Below are 21,116 nucleotides of genomic sequence, written 5' to 3'. Positions count from 1 at the left end.
AATGGTAGAAACTGTTTTTACTACTTTTACATACATGTAAATCTAACTATGTGGATATGTTTTATCAGAGCTATCTTGTTCCACCTGATGAGTACATACTCAAACACATTGATTGTACATAATAGCTAGATTGCATCCATGTTCATTAGGGGGCTGGACTGCATGCACTGGGCTCTCCATTGTAATATATATATTTTAGGGAGCTACTTACAGCATGTCAGGGTACATGTTTAGAGCTTTGGAGGGTCAGGATTATAGTGACCCAGATAGTGGCTAGACAAGGAAGACGGAGAAAAAAGAAGGAAGGGCACAGAGAAAGGGAGAATAACCCAAGGTTATACAGCATGCTACTGGCAGAACCAGGATCTTGTAATAATCTTACAAGTCTCATATCAACACAGTTTTGTTGCCAGCTTCTCTCACACCAGGTAGTGCCACTGAACCTCAGTGAAAACCAGAGCAGGCAGCCAACCCAAGTACATGCAGTTCAGATCCCCAAGTTATAAATTCTGAGCATTACAAAACAGAAAAATCTTTGAACGTTTTTTCCTACTGACTCAGTTTTAAGGTTCAAATGTTCAAACATCTTCCCTTTGCCTTTAAGAGCTAGATATTAATTTTTAAAAAAAGACAGAGTTTTTCTAATAGTCAGTATGGTTTTATTTTGGGGAAAATCTGTGGCTCTTATCAAAATAAAAGTGGTAGGACTCATGATAGAAAGATAGGTTGTGGCAACCCTGATTTCTCCTTGCTAAAGTCTGACATCATTGGTTGCTGATGTGCTTCCTTATTTGTTTGTACGATCACTTTTATAAAAGGAAAAAAGGGAGCATTTTCAACATTGAAAAAAACCCAGACCTTCCACTGTTTACTGAGTTTTTAAGCTTGAGAAATTGCAAGCCTGAGCAATAGGTGTTTTGGAAAGTTGAAGAATATGAATAGGAGTTTAAATGGTAAAACTTCTGCCTGTCGTGACCCTCATAGGACTATAGGACAATGGTGCTGGCCAGGAACTGGGGCCTCCAGGTACCTGGTGTGGAATTGAGAGCTGTTTCGGGAGAATCTTGCAAGAATCTCATGGGGTAGGGCCCTACAAGGAAGGGAGGTACAGGAGAGCTGGTTAATATTCAAGTATCACTTCCTCCAGGCTCAACATGGGTGCATCCCTCTGAGTAAGAAGTCCAGCAAAGTGGGCAGGAGACCTGCGTGGATGAGCAAGGAACTCCTGGCAAAACACAGAATGTGGAGAAGGGGACAGGCCACTTGTGAGGAATACAGGGACATTGTCAGAGTGTGCAGGGATGCGACAAGGAAGGCTAAGGCCCAGTTGGAATTAAATCTGGCAAGGGATGTCAAGGACAACAAGAAGGGCTTCTTCAAATGCATCAATAGCAAAAGGAAGACTAGGGAATATATGGGCCCACTACTGAATGGGGCGGGTACCCTGGTAACGAAGGATGCAGAGAAGGCAGAGTTGCTGAACGCCTTATTTGCTTCAGTCTTCACTTAGGCCAGCCCTCAGGAATCCCTGACCCTGGGGACAAGAGAGGAAGGCTGGAGAAAGGAAGACTCTCCCTTGCTGGAGGAGGATCGGGTTAGAGATCTTTTGTCCAAACTTGACATCCACAAATCCATGGGCCCTGATGGGATGCAACCACGAGTGCTGAGGGAGCTGGCGGATGTTATCGCTAGGCCACTCTCCATCATCTTGGAAAGGTCCTGGAGATCAGGAGAGGTGCCTGAGGACTGGAAGAAAGCCAATGTCACGCCAGTCTTCAAAAAGGGCAAGAAGGAGGAGCCAGGAAACTCCAGGCCTGTCAGCCTCCCTTCCATCCCTGGAAAGGTGGTGGAACAGCTCCTCCTGGAGGTCCTCACTAAGCATGTGGAGGACAAGAAGGTGATCAGGAGTGGATTCCCCAAAGGGAAATCATGCTTGACCAATCTGATAGCCTTCTCTAATGGAATGACTGGCTGGGTAGATGAGGGGAGAGGAGTGGATGTTGTCAAAGCAAGGCTTTTGACACTGTCTCCCATCCCATCCTGATAGGTAAACTCAGGAAGTGTGGGCTGTATGAGTGGACGGTGAGGTGGATTGAGAACTGGCTGGATGGCCGAGCTCAGAGGGTTGCGGTGAATGGCGCAGAGTCAAGTTGGAGGCCTGTAGCTAGCGGGGGTCAGTGCTGGGTCCAGTCTTGATGACCTGGAGGAAGGGACAGAGTGCACCCTCAGCAAGTTTGCTGCCGATACTAAGCTGGGAGGAGTGGCTGACACAGTAGAAGGCTGTGCTGCCGTTGAGAGGGACCTGGACAGGCTGGAGAGGTGGGCAGAGAGGAAGTGCATGAAGTTCAACAAAGGCAAGTGCAGGGTCCTGCACCTAGGGAGGAAGAACCCCAGGCACCAGTACAGGCTGGGGGTTGACCTGCTGGAAAGTAGCTCTGCCGAGAAGGACCTGGGAGTCCTGGTGGACAGCAAGTTGACCGTGAGCCAGCAATGCGCCCTTGGGGCCAAGAAGGCCAATGGTCTCCTGGGGTGCATTAGGCAGAGTGTTGCCAGCAGGTCGAGGGAGGTGATCCTGCCCCTCTCCTCAGCCCTGGTGAGGCCTCGCCTGGAGTACTGTGTCCAATTCTGGACTCCCCAGTCCAAGAGAGACATGGCACTACTGGAGAGAGTCCAGCGGAGGGCTACAAAGATGATGAGGGGACTGGAGGGTCTCTCCTCTGAAGAAAGGCTGCGAGAGCTGGGCCTGTTCAGCCTGGAGAAGAGAAGACTGAGAGGTGATCTCATAAATGTGTATAAGTATCTGAAGGGAGGGTGTTGCGAGGATGAGGCCAGACTCTTCTCTGTGGTGCCCAGCGACAGGACAAGAGGCAACGGGCATAAACTGAACCACAGGAAGTTCCATCTGAACCTGAGGAAAAACCTCTTGACTGTGAGGGTGACTGAGCACTGACACAGGTTACCCAGAGAGGTAGTGGAGTCTCCTTCGCTGGAGATATTCAGAACGCACCTGGACGTGATCCTGTGCAATGTACTCTAGAGGGCCCTGCTTGAGCAGGGAGGTTGGACTCTGCTCTGGAGATGATCTCCAGAGGTCCCTTCCAACGTCAACTGTTCTGTGATTCTGTAATGCATCCGTTTTTGCTGAGATGTTTGCACAGCTGGGAGAAAGAAAAATGAGCAAACAGGAAAGGCCTGCCAGCTTTCCCTTCTCCTCCTTTCTGTCATATGAGTAAGGAGCAAGATGTACGTCAACATCTTAGGCTGATCTGTGGAAACAACGTGAGGATCTCCTCAGCAGCATATCGTGCTGGTGATTCTGTAGGTCTCTGTCATCCATACAGGTGTTTTCCATGCTCTTAAATAGTAACACTGTGCATTAAGGCAGAAAGCAGAGGATGCTAGTATGGCAATATTTGGGGGAAGCAGCCAAGGGAGCAGATTGCGTTGACTCATGCGCTTTGCCGTATGTTCTGGAGCTGGCACTGGTGGAGGTGGCCTGGCTGCAGCCACTCTAACCAGTGGGATGTCTGGGGCTCCGGGTGTGACCAGCATCCCTCGGTCCTGTGGACCCTGCCTCAACTGCCCTTTTTAAAGTTCCTGGATGGTATCCCTTATGTTTCTTTTTTCCAAATGAATCCCTATCCATTTCCCTTTCATACACTGCTTCCTCCTGTGCACGCTGGAAGTGCGCGCTGTTTTGCACAGCCAAAGCTGCCTGAACGCTGGCTTCTGGCCATCTGTTTCTTTCATTTCTTTGTGTCGCTTAGGTCTGCATGAATTAAACAGACCTTTGGTGCTGCAAAGGGAAAAGAGGTATATCTTTAGAATAGGTAGGAAGCATGCTGCTCTAAGTTTTTCATAACATCCACTTTAGATCTCCGTCCTAGGCCTGTTGCATTGGTCCTTCCTGGCGTCAGTTGTTTTTCTCCCTTTACTATATAAGGAACTTTTGCATCTTTGTTTTTTCCTGAATCGCTCTGAGCTTAGGTACATAAAGTAACTCAGCGTAGACAGAACAAACTTTTTACAAACACATAATGTGTATATAGGTCACACATACCTACATGGATCAACTACAGTAGATCTATGGAGACAGTGAATTCAGGCTTTGGTTTTTTTAAAGACTGAGCACTGTCTAACTGGTTGTTGCCTTGAGCTGACCACAGGCTCCTTTTTTTTAATTACTGAGTGATATCCTGTGCTCGGGTTATTTTGAAGCCGTCCTAGCAGTGGTTGTATTTGCACTGTATTGCATATATGCGATTGTGAAATGCTTGAGGAAGTTTGGGGATGGAGTTGCTATATAAATATGATAAATTAGTACTTGTGCCCAGAGGTAGGACTTGCAACATTCGAATTATTTTTTAAAATAGTCTTATGGGCTAGATTGGAATACATATTTTGCAGTGAAGTTGCCCCGCTGAAATAAGAGAACAGCAAGCAATATGCTTAAAGAGTAGAAGTTTATGTACTGTGGAGCCTTGAGTTGTATTTTCAGGCCTATGAGCTGTCTACTTAAACAAACAAGATATTATTGCAGTTCTCAAACTGTCTGTCCTGCTGCTGAAGTTTATTTACCCAATATCATTTTTGTCTTCAATCCACCCCGTGGCCCTTGGGGGGGTTCTTCCCTTTCCTTTCACAGTTGCCTGTCCCCAGTTCTCTTTCTCATGTGCTTTGGGAGCTATCTGACAGTGTGGATTATTTGAAGTTCAGTTTATATGTGTATGTGGAAATGCAGTGCTTACTTCTGTTTAAAAATAAATTTAGGGATCCTCATACACTAGTACTGTATGCAAGGTGCCAATCAATGAGATTGATAGTGTTGAGATTCTTCCTAGCACCAAAAACCTAATCAAGGAAATGTTGTGCATTGATCCAGGGGAGGAAATCAGTATTGTAGTGTGATTGAAGTCATCAATTACTTTGTGACAGGCTGCAGAAAGAGGGCATGAAATAGGACAAGAATCCAGGTATATTCTGTGTTTGAAATCACTTGTTCAGAGCACCAGAAAACTTTAGTTAGGTTCCAGAAAGATGCTGTGTGGTGTAAGTCATTCATCTGAGAAAAGGCAATCAAAAGACTTTGGAAGATAAGCTGGATTTCCCCACCCCTCTTTTGATGTTGTGCCTCAAATGAGCAAAGGTACACTACTTCACTCTTTTTCTCTTTGCATCGTAATGGTGTGCCTATGGCTTTTCTATGTTGCCGTTTCTTTTTCTCCCAGTTTTCTCATTCAGAAACAGTATGTTCCTCCTAATTGGGACATAATCAGACAGCCATTTGTTAGGGATGTTTTCCAGGAAGCTCAGTTCAGCTGAGCATAAGCAACAGTTGTTGTATATACTAATTGGAAACAAATTTACAAAAATTCTACTTGCCAGAAGTCATTCTCGCTAATACAGAGGGTTTAACAACGTCCAACAAGTGTTATTCTTTCAGCTCTGGTCTTATGTATTGCCAAACAAATAAGTCATGAAGAAATAACTGATAAAAGGCAATGAATATCACCTGTATTTTTGTATTTTATTTACTGTAATCTTCCTCGTCTCACGTTCTTGTAGCTACTTTAACCAGGACACTGCTGGGAATGACTGTCTATATCATCTGTGGGGATTCTGGTGTATTAATGACTTTATTGTCGCAATTATACTTTGTAGATGGTGGGATAGCCTGCTAAGCGAGGAGGGAGGCTTTACCCTGTGAAACATCTCAAATTGGCTTGGATGTGTGAGTAGAAAAGCAGCATGACGTAATGGACAGAGTGAAGCAGTAGGAGCCAGTAGCCCCTGAATTTTGGGCGTTTGCCATTGACTTTTTGCATGGTGGGGCCATGTCACTTGGATAGTGGTTTTTTGGTTTTTGTTGTTTTTAACCAGAGGCATCCCATTTCTTGCTTCGCAGTGCGTAATAAACATGGGCGTAATTTTGAATTCCCAAGCAGCAGCGTGTATCATAGATGCCTGATTGCTGGAGTGCAGCTACCCAATTAACCGAAGCTGTGTGTTCAAATCAGAAGCTCTGCCTAAGAATAGACAGAGTACCAGACTGCTAATCTCTGCACCTGTAAAAGGGGAGGAAAAAATACCTGTTTATGCCTCTAGGTTGCTTTGAGGATTTCTTATTTATTTCCTTATTTAGTGCTTGTCCTTTGGAAATATATAAAAATTAACACTCTAGAAGTCCCTGTCAAAGTCAGGAACAGATTTTGGTGTGCTAGCTCCCTTTTTTCCTTTCTAAGTTCTCCTTGTAGAAGTGGTCATTACAGAATAGCGATCTGATGGCTCAGCACATGCTGATAGGTGTAACTGAATACTAATCTGTAACTGGCACAGCAGTTTTTGTAAATTCATTGTTTCTCTCAGATTTAGTATCTTAAAGTTTAAGGGCAAGTTGGCATACCAAATAGGAATATGAAGTGGATTGCAGAGCTCCATCCAGCACGCCACAAACGCTTTTTGAGGTTTTAGGAGCTGGCAAGCTCTGCTTAATGGTGATGTCTTGGCATAGCTATCTGAAGAAGCCATTACTCTACAAGCACTGATGTTTTGATCTTCTGAGGCCCTCTGACCTGTTAAATGTGCCTGTGGTCTGTAAAGGTGTAATCCAGCCCTTCTTCTTTGAAATCATCTATGCTGTTGTGTGAGGACTGCTCCAAGTATCGGAAGCCTGTAAACTTGTTTCTTTCCCCTTGGAAATGGATAAGAAGTGAGTTGTTTAAAAAAAATCCTTTGCTGTCCATGACAGCATTCCGCAGTCTTCCAAAATCGCTCATATTCATTCTGATTTTGATGTCCTTTCTGCTCGCTTGCTGTTCTCTTTGTCAAAGTGCTGTCTGAGAAATATCCGGCTGATGTTATACCAGCGTCCTCTTCAGTCAGTAATATGGTTTTAGGGGGCTAAGTTCATCAATCTTGGCTGTAAATAGTTTATTTCAAATTTTTTCATCAGAATATTTCATTGCAGCAACAGTTGTTAAGTATCAGTTTCCCAATAGGAGAACAGCTAGGTGAAATATTTGTCAGAGAGGATATTTTCATTTCCTGATGTGTTTTTTCCTGAACGTGCTACAGGGACAGACAGATCTATTGCCCTCCATTGTGGTCTGCAGTAGAAGGGCTCTTCACAGCCTCTGCTGTTTAACAGGTCGTTTCTTGGTTGCTCTGAAGTGAGTAGGAGCTAGTATTTAAAACGTACTGTACTCGCTAAAAAGTGATGAAGAAAACTGGAGTGTGTATTTTGTATTGGCATCTCGTCCTACCTTAGCATCGTACTTAGTCTTTTAGAAAGACTTCAGTGACTGCATCGCTTTCATTAATGTCAGTGCTCTGGAAAAAATGCCTTTGAAAAGTGAAATTTAGCTATTTCCTGGGATCTTTGCTAAACAGCTAATTAAATTACAGCAGTTTTCGGTGTAATGAGAATGCAGTAATTCTGCTGTTTGTTTTGAGCAAACTTTGAGGTAGCAAAAGAGGCAAATGTTTGCTATCGAGTCAGCAGTCTGTTTCCCGAGGCATAGTTTGGTTCCGATTCTTTTTTAATATCGGGAAGAGACTAGCAAAGTGTTTTACCCCCAGTGCGCTGACGCTTTCGTCTCGCTGGCACGGTGCTCCTCTGATCATAGATCATAGATTGACCCGAAGGTGTCTGCGTGCTATGTGATCAGACTGGTGTCACTTACCTGAACTGTCTGTTCCAAATCGAACCGCGGTAAGCGGCTGTTGGGATTTGCCACCGCAGCCTGTCACCGGATCAACCCCTCTGGAGCACGGGGGAGCTGTTTCCCAGAGTGCTGGAGCTGGCAGGGAAGCCAGCTGAGAACAAACAGGTGTCCTGCAGGAAGCCACCTGGGCTTCCCCTGGTGAAACCCTCCCGTGCTTTCACAGTGGGCTTTGTGCAGTTTTGGATCTTCTTATCCCTTTTGGTCTAAGACAGAAATGGAGTGTGCTCCTAGTCCCTTTGGTGCAAAGTGAAATAGGGTGGTTTAAATTGCCTTCCAGTGCAGTATTTTGCATTGAAATGAACTGAAAGTGTTTGTGGCCGGTTTCTTTCTATGGCTTAGAGGAGGGAACAGACAATTCCACCTGATGGGTGATGATTTCTGAACCTGCTCTTATACAGTTGTAACAACAGTGTCTCTTGCTAAGCCCTGGCTGAAGCTGAGCTGCTTTCCTGCTAGGCAGGTAGGCTATGAAGATTGGTAATCAGAAGGAATTGGCAGAATTGGGTCTCAGCCTTACCAAATCACCGCTTCATAGTTCATGCTGTGGAAGAGTTGCTACAATGAACAATTGCACAAGTGAAAAAGCTGTAGGTTTAAAAAAAAAAGAAAAAAAAGTAAGTAAATGGACTAAAGCGAAACAAAATCTGCTTTGCAATTTGAGAGATCTACATAAAAAAATTGCAGGCTTAGTCCGAAGCCTTAGAAATTTACATCACTAGCTCATGCCTCTTAGTAGCAGCATTCTGGCATTTGTGTGATAAGGTGAAGGCTGTAGTGTAAAGAATGTAGTTTTATTCATGAGGAACCAACTTCTCGTTATTTTAGATTATTTTTGCTTTGAAGCATAGGGTGAATGGGCTTATATCAAGGCTCTGCGGTTAAGTGCAACTACAGTTAGACCAGTTCAGCAAGGCAAAAGGGGAGGTGGGATTAGCACAAGAAAATTATACAGATGTGCACATGACAGCTTCTGGATGTTTGGTGTGAAATCTCTCTTTAAGGTCCATGCAGATCCTCAAGGGATGGAGCATTTTGAAATGATTAGCTCTTCACATAGTAAAGCCTTCTTCCTTGCAGTCATAGCAACAACAGAGAAGCTCTGCTCTCCTCCCATCCATTGCACCTTGGCAACAAGAGAGCTGCGCGTTTCTCATCTATCTCTGATTGGCTCTTCAGCCATTCAGTACACGTTCTGAATTAAACTAACTTTTAAAATTGAAAGGACACATTTTAACGGATGAGAAATGCGATCTACAAAGTGAGAAATCACTTAGTAGTCTGGCTTAGTTGGTCTTTCCCTTCAAGTCTTAGGATGCAGTAAGAGAGGTGCATTTTGCAAGGTTTGGTGTTACCCTTTTTGGGGAAAAGGAAAACAAAATCAACCCAATTGATACTTAAAAGTGGAACAAGATAAAAGCTACATGTTTTCTAGAACTTATAAGTTTTTGTTGATGGTGGTTTGTTTTTTTTTTTTTATTTTATAGTCTGTCTTCAGTATTTTCCTAGTATCCATGATTTCACAATCAGCTTCTTGTCCCTATTATGTTTGCATATTCATTCTTAGGTACAGTCTTTTGTAAATTCTGATATTTGTCCAGGCCTAGTAACCTGTACAGTGCTGGTATTTCTGTGTCATGGTACCTACTAAGTATTCTAGCTAAATGGAGGCTTAAACATAAGTAGAAAACCATTGGGTTGTTTGGGTTGTTTCCCCTTCAAATATATATGTCTATGAGCCAAGCAAAGTATTTGGGTCATCTTCTGGGGTAAGTACTCTTCTGGATTCGTATCTCAGAGGATGTATTGAAAGTTTATCACTTGTTTCGGATGTTAATTTTCTACAGTTGAAAGATAATTATCTGTCATACTGGCATCTACAAAATAAGTGGGGAGCAAAGTGGGGGCAGGAGACTCATGTTAGTGTAAATGAGAGATGCCTGTCTTACCGTTTGTCACTTGAGGAGAGTAGAAGTGTCTCTAAGGTGAAGGACATCATACAGAGACACCATGGTGTTCATTGGTACATAAAGGAGAATTTCTCACGGCTGTCCTTAAAGACCACACTCCTTAGGGAGACAAATTTTCCATGATTTTTACATTTGACTTGGAAGCATCACTGCATCCTTCTGAGAAACCATTGCAATAGATTTAAAATATAACCTTTCTGTTGCTGGCTTTCAAAAGAACAGGATTACAAAATGAAGTGTCACTTTTACCTTGACTTGAACGTATGTCACAGTCATTGCTGACAGATTAAAATAATTGAAATCATTTCCTGCTTAATGCAAAGAATAAAGAGAGAGAAGTTAACTGTTGCTGCTGCTGTCAGTTTGAGACTCAAACAGCCAGAGGTAGAAAGAGAACCTGGAGTCCGTGCTGGATAATGAGCCAGCGAGAACTCAGCTTTGCTTGCTGCCCTCGCTGCATCTCCAGGTGCCTAGACCATCGCTTCATCCCTCGGGAACAGCGTGATGCAGTGGTGGTGAGGACGTTGCTGAAGAAGCAGAATGATTTGCGTTCCAAGGCGGCTTTTCCGACATCTTCCACCAGATCTCACACTCAAATAACAAAGGCATTTTTGTTTATATGTATTTGTCATCAGTCTTTGTAGTTGGAACAAAGATTTCAAAGACGGGCTGTGTTTGTACAGCCAATACAGAACATAACTTCGTTCCTGAGGAGCTGCACCTTCCCCTCCAACCTCGAGCCGTTTTCTCTTGCTTTGGACAGGATGCTGCCTAAAAAAAGTCTCTGAAATGTGCTTGGCAGTGTGAGATTTGGCAAGAACATTAACTGCTCTGATTTAAATCAGATAGTTGAGCCAGGTGCTCTGGATCAACTATGTGACTGAAGCTGGGATTTATTACTGATTGAATGCAAACCTTTTTATTTGTGCATCTATTAAAAAGCACCATAAAATGGTAATGTTGCTAAGGAACTGTTTACCTGCCAAATGTATCTGCGTGATGCATGAAGTGACCATGGGAACCAATTTGGTGGTAATTATTTAAAGAAAACCTTGCAATAAAATGGTAATTGCATGTATATTACATTACATTTCAGCAGTTGCATATGAAAAGCTTGTTTCTGGGAAAGGATATAACAACTAGAAATCCATTTTGAGAGAGGGGTCAGGATAGGTCCTGCATGAAAAATACATTACTGGAGCCAGTTTTTTTTGATGTATATTTTCCAAATCATGTTTTTAAAAGCAATAGGAAATCTGTATATGGTTATCAGTGTTGTGCAAGTTTAAAACAGCTTGGTATGTGTTTCTGAGGGACTCAGTCTCTTGCCTGATTTCATTTTTCTTAAAAAATTAATTACAGGTTGCTGAATTCCCCCCAGAGAACTTATTAACTGTGTCTCTGTCTCCAAAGAGTGTTTGGTTCTCATGAGATAAAGTGCCTTAGGCAAAAAGCTGCCAATTCCATTTCTGATTCATAAAGAAGTTTTTTAAACTTACTTTTATCCTTACTGACATTTTTTGAGTGATAATTAATAGCACTACATTAGGATTAAGACTTATGATATTGTCTTATAAAGGAAACATACTCTGCACAAATGATTCTTCAGAGGTTGAATTTTACTTGAAATGTTACATACAAAGATAATTTTCAAGCATATATATACATTCAAAGAAAAGTTTTCAAATACTTTATAAACATTGAAACCATTGGAAAAACCTCCTATTGCTTGAAGCAATTTTCATGGGATATGTTTACTTACAAGTTACCCTAAGGATGTTACAAAAATACATTCTTAATTATCATTCTACCAAAAACCATTACCATTTTCACCCAGTAATAAATTACATAGGAAATCTGAGATTAGTGTAAGACTGCATTAGAACTAGTTTATTTTTCTGGTTATGGTAGCTGAAAACTTTTTTCTGTAGCTCTGTGAAATGATTAAAAGGGAATCATAAGGAATTACTTCAAATGCTGCAATGATACGTAGCGTTTGGATAATCATGGGACGTTTCAGTGTAAATAGTGTGTTTCTGATGAGGAAATTAGCAGAAATTTGAAGTTTGGGATTATTGAGGGTGAATACTTGAACGGATCTGCTTTTAAAAGGATAGAGATTCTTTCATCCTTAAATGATTGTAATCAGACTTATTTTTTAAAATAGATTCATGGGCTTTATTTTTGCGCTCTTGAGCCACTTCAAGTTGAATGGCTCGGTCCCACTGTGTCTAGTGGTACAGACCAAGCATGAAGTCATGTCAGTGTGAAATGAATCAGGATCTTTGAGAAGGAGGCTCCAAGTCTTGCGTATGTTAATTGACAGACCCTGCGACTCATGCTGGGGCTTTACTTGCCGGCACATACCACAATAAGGACATTGTTAAGGCTTGTATCAACTCGGATTAATTAGATGAATTCATTTGCAAGATTGAATCATATTTATGCATATAATCTGCAGTGGGGCTAGAAAAGATACCCAAATATAGAAACCGTGTTGTTTCTGTGCATGTATTTTGTACTTGCATTTGTACATCTAAAGATATTTTAGTATTACAGAGAAGAGAATCTGTACAGGATAATTAGGATAGAAAGTAAAGGTTTTGAGAGCTAATGCTTGAATGCTATGTCACATTCCAAATAAACAGCTTTAGACTGTAAAAGCAAGTGGGAAATGGGCAGTATATTGGGCCCCCTTTTTTTTTTTTTTTTTTTTTTCTTAGATTTTTGAAAACAATTTGTCTTCCCACCCTCTCCACCCTCCCACCCCAACTGAACCAACTTTCAAAATGGTGACTTATGGGGTCTGTCCCATTTTTATTTCCAAGTGTTGAAGAGGACCAAATGCTTCTCTCCCACTTCAATGGCTTCAACATCTTCACTTTGGAATAGCTGAGCAAAGAAGTTAGGTTCTTTCATACTCAGGGAAATAACTTTTTTCCTGTGGTAGAAGTCATTTTTTAGAACAGGATTAAGATGCACTGCTCAGACTAAGTTACTTGGAAGTCGCTGAGCTTTCCTGCTTTCACAATCGTTACAGCTGCTGGGAGTTGTTGTGAAAATCACATTGTCTGAAAGAGTTCAGCACTTCTTTGCACAAACTGGGAGGTCTAGGTTTGATTTATTTTACACAGTGTATGTCTCTCCAGTATACTTTAAAATAGCATGTGTTATGTTTTTTCTGTAGATAAAGACTTATTCCTCTTCAGAGGTCATGTGTGATTGTTTCTATGTAAGATGCACATGTGAGAAGTGATTCTTGTAAATGATGTAATGATCAATATGGTTGACTAAAGGTATTGCTTAAAGTAAAACTTCTTTTTGTCTTTCAGACACCCCGAACATGTGAAAACTTTATCAAACTGTGCAAGAAAAACTATTATGATGGAACAGTTTTTCACAGATCAATTCGTAATTTTGTGGTACGTATTGAACAAATCGTGTATAATGCACAATAAGTGACGTCCTCAAAACATTTATACAGCTTAATTAAGTGTCGGTTGCTTCCATGCATGATAATTTGCAATAGATGTATATTAAAAATATAGCTTCAGAATCAGGATTGTCCTTACTTTGTACTTTATGGGTCTTACTAAAAACTGTCTCTGACTAATATTGTCACTTGGAGCATCACTGCATTTAGCAGTACTTTCACCAGCATTCCAGACTAAGTTTTTGGGAGTCATTGCCTTGGCAGGACTCTTGTTATCCTCCCCAAGCTGTGGGTAGGTGGCTAATGAACAGAGGGGAGAGCGAGAGGAATGCTAATTTGGATAAGTTATATTGTGGCCAGTTAAAATCCCGTTCAGCTGAAATTTGGTTTTAGAAAACAGCTGAATTTTTGTTTCAGGTTGTGATACTTCGTTACTATCAGATCATCCTGTCCTGAAAGTGATCCATGACTAAGTGCCCAGGCTTTGTTTGTGAAGGGGTTAAAGAACTAGAAAGTTGACTTTGGTAGTCACAGACCTAAGCTTTCAACGTGTAGCTGTGATCCTTACACAGCTTTAACCCACTGGTTTATGTACAGTACGGAGCACAGCTGGCAGAAGAAGCAGAAGATGTTCTCATATGAGCGAAGACCATCCTACAGCAGTGAACAGTTTGGATTCAGAATTGCTGGTCGTTTTTAAGCATCTGTTCAGCTTTGCGTGTGAGGGGAGTTATACCACGAGCACCATGCACAACTGGCTGAATTTGGACTGGAGTGCTCAGTGTTTTATACGCTTAAGTCATTAGCCTTTGTTTAATCAGATTTTGGAGCACACATCAGCTTTTATAAAGATAGCAAGCTTTAATCCTTCAGCAACAGTTTAGAGCCTTTCTAGGGGCATTTACTAACTCATTCTGATAGTCGGAAGAAACATATTTTGTACCAGGAGGTTTAATTCTTGGAACTGAAATTTAGATTTGGTTACTGAGCATGCCTAGCAAATGGCTTTTCTAATACGTTTTTACCTTTGTACGAACAGTTGTCAGATGTCATTAGGACATGGGGCATTCTTGACGCGTCTTATTGCAGTCTATTAGAAGGCCTGGAAAGATAACCTTTATTTACATAGGTACTGTTCAGGCAGCTTGGGATATTGTAGCTGCTCTGTAACTCCTTTTTAAAGGAATTAACAACTTGATCCTGGAGGCAGCGCGTGTCTTTCAGGGAACGTCATTGAATGTTACATTCCATTCTGTCATCCTAAAAAAGGCTTTCTTCTTTTGACAGCACTGTATATCTCAGTTCATAGTTAAACTCACGATTAAAGTAGTGCTTGTGTGCTATTACTGTGAAGCTAGTCCTGTTATGCTCCTTCTAATGGAATTAGAATATAGACTATTGTTTCTGTAAGTCCTGCGTACATACACAGTGATTAATTTTGTTACTAAAGGGTCAGTTTCACAGGGGAATTTTTCCCACTGCAGATAATGAGGATAATATTGAGAAATATAGACTCAAATATAGAAAATGTTCCATATCCCATTTCCTGCCTTCCCATCATCTGGAGGACTGGTGGCAAAATGTAAACCCTTTTCAGGACTCAAAACTAATGCATCATCAAGCAAGTTAGGACCCAGCAGGCAATAGTAAGGATCATCTGGTTAACCAATTTGAGACTGTTTGTATTCCATGTTTACCCAGAAGAGACCTATTATTTTCATGAAATTGTCATTCTGCTCTGGGATAAGTCATGTAGGAGATGACAGCCAATTGATAAAGGAAGGTCCAAATGAGTAGTAATGGTTTCCTTGTTGCTCACTTGTCAATGTGACACAGTACAGAAGGAAGAAAATTGAGCAGAATTGGTTTTTATGGCTTGTGTTTAATACCTTTCACACAGATATATATGTAACTTACTGATTTTTATTTTAATTCTGTAGATCCAAGGAGGTGATCCAACTGGAACAGGAACAGGTAAGATTGTATTTAAATTAAGCAAACTGTTTTTGCTTCATGCACTTTTTTCCTTTTCTTTCCAGCCACCTTGTAGAATAAAATTCTCTGATGTCCTGTGGTACTTACTGAGTATTTCTGCTTTAAAGCAGGGGTTCAGTTTTATAGCTATAGTTTTATGGCACTTTGAATAATGCTTAAAATTCCATCCTGTATGTTCTCGGTCCAAAACTTGGGCAGTCTTCCATGTAGAATTCTTGCTGGAGCTTTGCTTTCTTTTTCTTCCAGAAAGTAAATAAAAATTATAATGACTTTACAGCCAGCCTTTTCCAGAGTGAAGAACAAAGGAAGGAACACTGGCATGCAAAGCCGATTGTGAGCATTGAATATGAAAATTAGAGACCTGCCTCTAAATTAGTGAATGGCCAGATACCATCTCTTCTCCCAACTAGTCGCCTTGTAAGGCCTAAGCTTCTCTTTTTCTAACTTAGGGATCACTCTCACTAATTTCTTCTGCTTGTTCTGTCTTAGGGATCTGCATTACAGCCATATTAGAAACGGCTGAGAGACATAACAGCTACTCCTTGCTGTGCACTGCAGGGTGCTCAGGGCATTGCCCGCCCATGTGCCAGCCATCCTGTGATGTTCTGTGTTTTTGTTCTAGTTCATCATGCATCACTTGAAGCAAAAGCCCTTTATTCTTGTGTGTGTGCTTGCAGGTCATCCAAAATAGATGCCTTTGTAATTGTTAAATGCTTAAGCATTCTTTACTTTTTAAATAATGTTAGTGTGAGCTGCCCAATATCTTTTCTTCTGCTGCATATCCGAGTGTATGCAGCCGCTGAAGCGTGCAACTGTTGAGTGAGACTAGTTAAAATTTCTAAATTTCAGAATTTAGAAACGGGCAGAAGCCCGTTGACAAAAATGTTACCGTACCTACTTGGACTGTCAAAAGAAACGTGATTTGATTTTTTGTTTTGTTTTGTTTTGTTCTGTTTTGTTAGAAGGAAAGTACTGATTCAAATCCCAGAAGACATAATTAGGAACATCTTTTAAAATGAGAAATTAAAGAAGTGTCAGGAGACTAGAGATACTTAATGGGTTGACTCAGACACCTTTCACCCTCATAGGCTGGAGTTCAGACCTTGCTAGAGAATGAAAATGAACTCGCTGGTGTCATTGTCTCTGTGCAAACAGTAAAACTATCATAAGGCCGCACAATTAACAGTTGGCAGAGGAGAGACTTGTAGCTGACTGGCAGTGCAGCTGCGTTGAAGGTCAAGACCTGGCTCTGGTGCCAAAACAAGTAGGAAGTAAAATGCAAATAAGTGCATAGGAGAAAAAAGTATTTATGCATACTCTGTTGTTTTTTGGAAAAAGGAGTCTTAATGATGTCTAGGTTTTTTCCATCTCGTTTTCCTCTTTGTCATCTTAGCTGAATGTTCATATACTGCAGACCAGGTGTCTTGCAAACATCTGTAAAGGCTATTAAAGGTCTAATAAACTGGTCAGTTTACACTCAAATAGTGATATGATAGTGTTGCAGATTTTTAAAGACTGTGGTTATGGCAGAGTCCAGGTGATACAGCTATCATCTTTGCAACTGAATGGGTTTGGGTTTTGGAACAGGGCTGATTTTTAAATCACAATAGTAAGTAAAATGTTGTAACTGCACAGCCTGGTGAGCTGCTAGATTTCTCTTGAACTCTCTGAAGCAGCTTAGACAGTTGGCAGAATGCAAACAGGCTGTCAGGTTTTGTTCTCGATAACCTGATAAACCTTGCACACTTGAATGTGAGGCCAGCCTTAGCTTCACAAAGTAATGTATTTGTCTGCCTAATTTATCCAGGATTTTGTGCTCTTATCTAATTATATTGTCTTCAATCGTGTGGTGTGATTTTTACAAAGCATCTCTAATCAACAGTTAGTGATCAGATAACTACAACTCTTTAAACCCTTTCCAGACAGTAAAGTGCAAGTGTAGCCTTTCAAAATATAGTTTTTGAAACTTTCTGATCGACTTTGTTGAATGTTTTATCCTTATGCTCGAAAGGAGCGTTGGGATAGAGACTCAAAAACATTTCTACCTCCCCTTTCACAAGAAATGGAAAAATCGGCGGATGGGATCTTGATCTAGGATTCCTGTGGTGACAGTATTGTTGAGGACATTTGGAAGATAGATGCAATTTTTAATATTAGAGGAGCATGTTGGAGGGAGGGAAGGACTGAAGATTGGTAGCGTCATGAATGGAAGAATTGGAAATGCTTCTGAAGTCATTTCTCAGCATTCCAGAGGAAGTTCTTCTCGTATTATAGAGGGAGACTAAATATGCAATTTCTATAATTGCTTTGTCCTGGATACGTAGGAAGGAAAACAGATTTTAACAGGAGACAGTAAGTGACAGGCTGTTGTCTGATAACTCTATGAACATTGGAAGATTGCAAGCTCAGAAAAGAATGATTTAATTTTAGCCATAAAGACAACTAAAATGTTTTCTCTGTCTTGTCCTTCAATTTGAGATGCCAGGCACGTAGCAGTTTTAAATCATTAAAACAAGTTTGCTACTAAATGGGATACTTATTTTTAACTATGGCTGACAGAAGGAAGGGGAGAGTGATTGCTGTCCCCTTACAAACTCTCTGTTCCCCTCTACAAATTAATGAATTGGTTAGGATTGGGTGATTTAAACACTGTGAATATTTAAGTCCGTTTATATTCAAGCTTCTCTACAGCACAAGGAAGGACTTGGTCATCATGGATTTAGCAGTGGAACCAGTAGTTGGTTGCAAGTGGCATTCAAGAGCGTTCTGGAGTTGTCTTGCCAATTCTGAATAAACAAACTGAAATATTTCCGGTATTTCCAGCTTATGTACGTGCGTTGTGGAACTTCAGAGTCCCCCAGTGATTTGAATGGATCCGTAAGTAGGGTTATAAACGGTTCTAAAAAAAGTCAGAGAGGTTTCTAAAAGTGAGTTGTCAAAATATCTCTTAGTACTAAGTCGAAGATGCAGATCTCATTTAGGTATATGGGTAGGTTGTAGAGTACTTTCCTTCAGATGGGAGTTTCAGGTGAAGTTTGTGTAAAGGAAGAGTTCATCCTAAAAATATGATTTTGTTAGTTTTGAGTAAAAATGTGTACAACTGATTTTTATAATATATGGCCTCACTTAGAATGGGAGCAGCCAAATGTGAATAACCAGATTTCCCCATAAGTATTAAAACGTTCTCTACTCTGTAGCTCTTCTCAGAGTTCTGTAAAAGGCAGAAATTTTACTTACGTATCCCCCAGCCACGGGCTATAAAAATGGTGGCGAGACCAAAGGCCTCTGCAGCTCGCCACTCTCTTTGCAGCGGTGTGACCTGAGAAAAATACCACCAGGCAGCAGCATAAGGACATGGCAAACCGAGGGATGTTCCCCCAGCCTTCAGGGATGTAAAACTTTATGTCCATTTGCAGGGAATGGCTGAAAACAGTTCGTGTATTATTAATGTGGTCACCAGAATTAGTGTGAGCTTTGGAATAAAGCACTCGATTTCAGTACTTTATACCTCTTCTATAAAGGTCTTGCGTGTTATTTGCAGTATAAATTCCCTTTGGGATTTCTTCTGGTAGCTGGAAGGAGCTTTAGTATGTCTTTGACTCACTGTTTCCAAGAAGAAAACAGATGCATCTTCTAAAGTGAAAAAGACCAGAGAGATTTAATGGTCTTCAGAGGCTTATTTTGGGAGTAAATAATTTGACTTCTGTAATATCTGAGAAGTATATGAGTAGGATAGGGCTTTTTCCTCCCTTTTCTTCCCAGATATTTCAGCTGGTAGTAGGAAATATTAGTTGGAGATTACCCTTTAAATTTGTGTATTTTAAACTGCTAGAAACGTTTCTGTTAGAGCCTTTTATAGAAAAACTTCAGACAAAAAAGAACCTCCTTTATTTCCTTCTCCACAAAGGACCTTCTGCTGTAACTGAAGCTTACTGGCTTAGAAGTTTGGAGGGGTTTTAAACACCTCCAACCTCAAATGTGGAGGCGGTGCATTAATCTGTATATATTTTTATTTTGTTGTATCTATTTACTTATCCCTGTTCATCAACTCAGGAGCCAGAATAGACTTGTTCAGAAATCTTCCCACCATTTGGTTTGTGTCATCTGACATTCATCCCCTGCTCAGCAACAGGTGGCAGGTTTATGGTTGCAACACCCAAATGCTTTGATGATCACCCACTCCATTACCAGCTAAGTCCAGGGCTGCTCAGCTTCTGGGTGGGTTTGGGCACGTTCGGTGCAACATGACAGAAGGTTACATGTCATACATATATAGATCGCAACTATGCGCTCAGCTTACATGGATAAATGTGCTTTTGTTCTGGACTCGTTTCACGAATGTAAAATGCCAAGCTGCTTGTGCAGTTGTGTCCCCGTTGAATCTCTTGTCGTTAGTGGACCTGTGGCCTAGTAATGCATGTGAACGGCTAGTGACCGCTGGTGCTCAAGAGTTGACCTTGGGAGGGGAGGAGGGTAGAAATTAGCATTATGGCATCCTGAAATTGAGATACCGCACTAGGAAAAGAGTGAGGAGTAGAGTTTCCAGTAGCTTGGCATACCTGGCAGACCTGCCTTGCCAGAGCACTTAGGTATACAGTCCCGGGCTGATGCATATTTAGAAGGCCGAACTAATTTTCTAAAGCCTTGAACTTAATATTTCAGAAGAACATTGGGAGAGATTTTGTTGTGCTGCAGCAGCCTATTTCTTTTCTTTAACAAAATAACCACCCATAGAGGCAGTATTCCGAACAATCAGCTGAGTCATGGTCATTCTTTGTAATGATTAATTATTTGAAAATGAATTTTACATTTATGATGTATTTCTTTTCCTGCTGTTCATAACAACTAAGTGGTTGAACATTGTGAGTAATTCTGTCTAGCTCATGCTAGTGCAGAGGGAGCAGCTGCTCTGTATTCTCGGTGTTCCAAACAATAGGAGAAAATTTGCATGGAGGAAAAATAGGTTTAATATCATAAACCCTTTGTATGAAAAAAGGAGAGCTATTCATAGGTCATAACATGTTTAAAGCAGTGCCGGAATATTTCAGATACTCTTACCTGCAACCTTTTGGAAGCTTTTATGAATTGGTCTTGGTGTGCCTCTGTCCCTTTGTGAAGCCAGGAGGGTACAAAGGAGGTATTGCAATAGCTGTAAAAGTCGACCAGACAACCACCAGTAGATGGGAATTGCGCGTTGGTTGGCAACTGGCAAAGGAAAGCACTTTCTTCCCTCCTCTGAACTCTCAATAGCAGAGGAACTGCAGACAGACTTGGTCGGTTCTGCAATGTGATTTCATAGCAAGAAAGGTTCCTAAAACGTACCCAGTTTCAGGGCCCCTGCTCTGGTGTTGATTGGAGCTCAGCAGAGGGAGAAGGGCAAGACTCTTCCATCTAGCAGTGTACTCCTTTTAGACCGCAGCCCCTCTGAAAATCCACCCTCTGGTATGTGGGGTGGGATGTACAAAATTAATATTCTTTAATCATTGGGTTAAAAGTACTCTGTCCTTTTATCTGGAAGGAGAGGAGTACTTACCTCTCCTCACCAGCTGAGCTAAGGCTTTCATATTTGCAAAATGATTCAAGAATCTCACTTGGAAAGCTCTGTAGAAGTGTCAGATGTTATTATGTACTTCGTTGTTCCAAGTGACAAGAAGAAAATTGCAGAAAGTAAGCCGTCATTTTTATGAATCAGAGCCCTCCCACTTCCTTACCACTGCTTAGCAATTTTTATGCCAAAAAAAGGAAGAATTTTTTTTAAATTCACAACTGTCATGAGTGATGATTCCCAGCCCACACCTGGCTTTAGGAATATTACATTTCTGAAGCCTGAGGTGCATCTCTCAGCTCCTTGCAAAAAAATTGTAAAACTGTCTGAGATTTAAACAAAACAAAAATCTTTCTGAAAAAATAATGGTTTTAGAAAGAATAAAGACTACCAAGGGGTAAGCTGTTTCATTTTGCAAGACAATCTGAAAATGTGGCGCTTTTTCTTTGTAG

The 21,116-nt window shown here is 41.2% G+C and overlaps 1 protein-coding gene across 1 annotated transcript in view; it reads left to right on the top strand.

The window, feature by feature from the left end:
• The window catches only part of PPIL2 (peptidylprolyl isomerase like 2), an 82,052-nt gene that overhangs the window by 38,695 nt on the left and 22,241 nt on the right, over positions 1-21,116 (top strand). Inside the window, exons 13-14 of the mRNA XM_068910936.1 lie at positions 13,024-13,113; positions 15,065-15,098. Of these exons, the coding sequence (XP_068767037.1) occupies positions 13,024-13,113; positions 15,065-15,098 (124 nt within the window). The remainder of the gene's footprint in view (positions 1-13,023; positions 13,114-15,064; positions 15,099-21,116) is intronic.

The sequence above is a fragment of the Struthio camelus genome, chromosome 17 (genome assembly GCF_040807025.1).
Source record: "Struthio camelus isolate bStrCam1 chromosome 17, bStrCam1.hap1, whole genome shotgun sequence".
NCBI lineage: Eukaryota > Metazoa > Chordata > Aves > Struthioniformes > Struthionidae > Struthio > Struthio camelus.
Note: the sequence above shows the minus strand (reverse complement) of the source record. Positions and strands in the feature narration are given on the sequence as shown.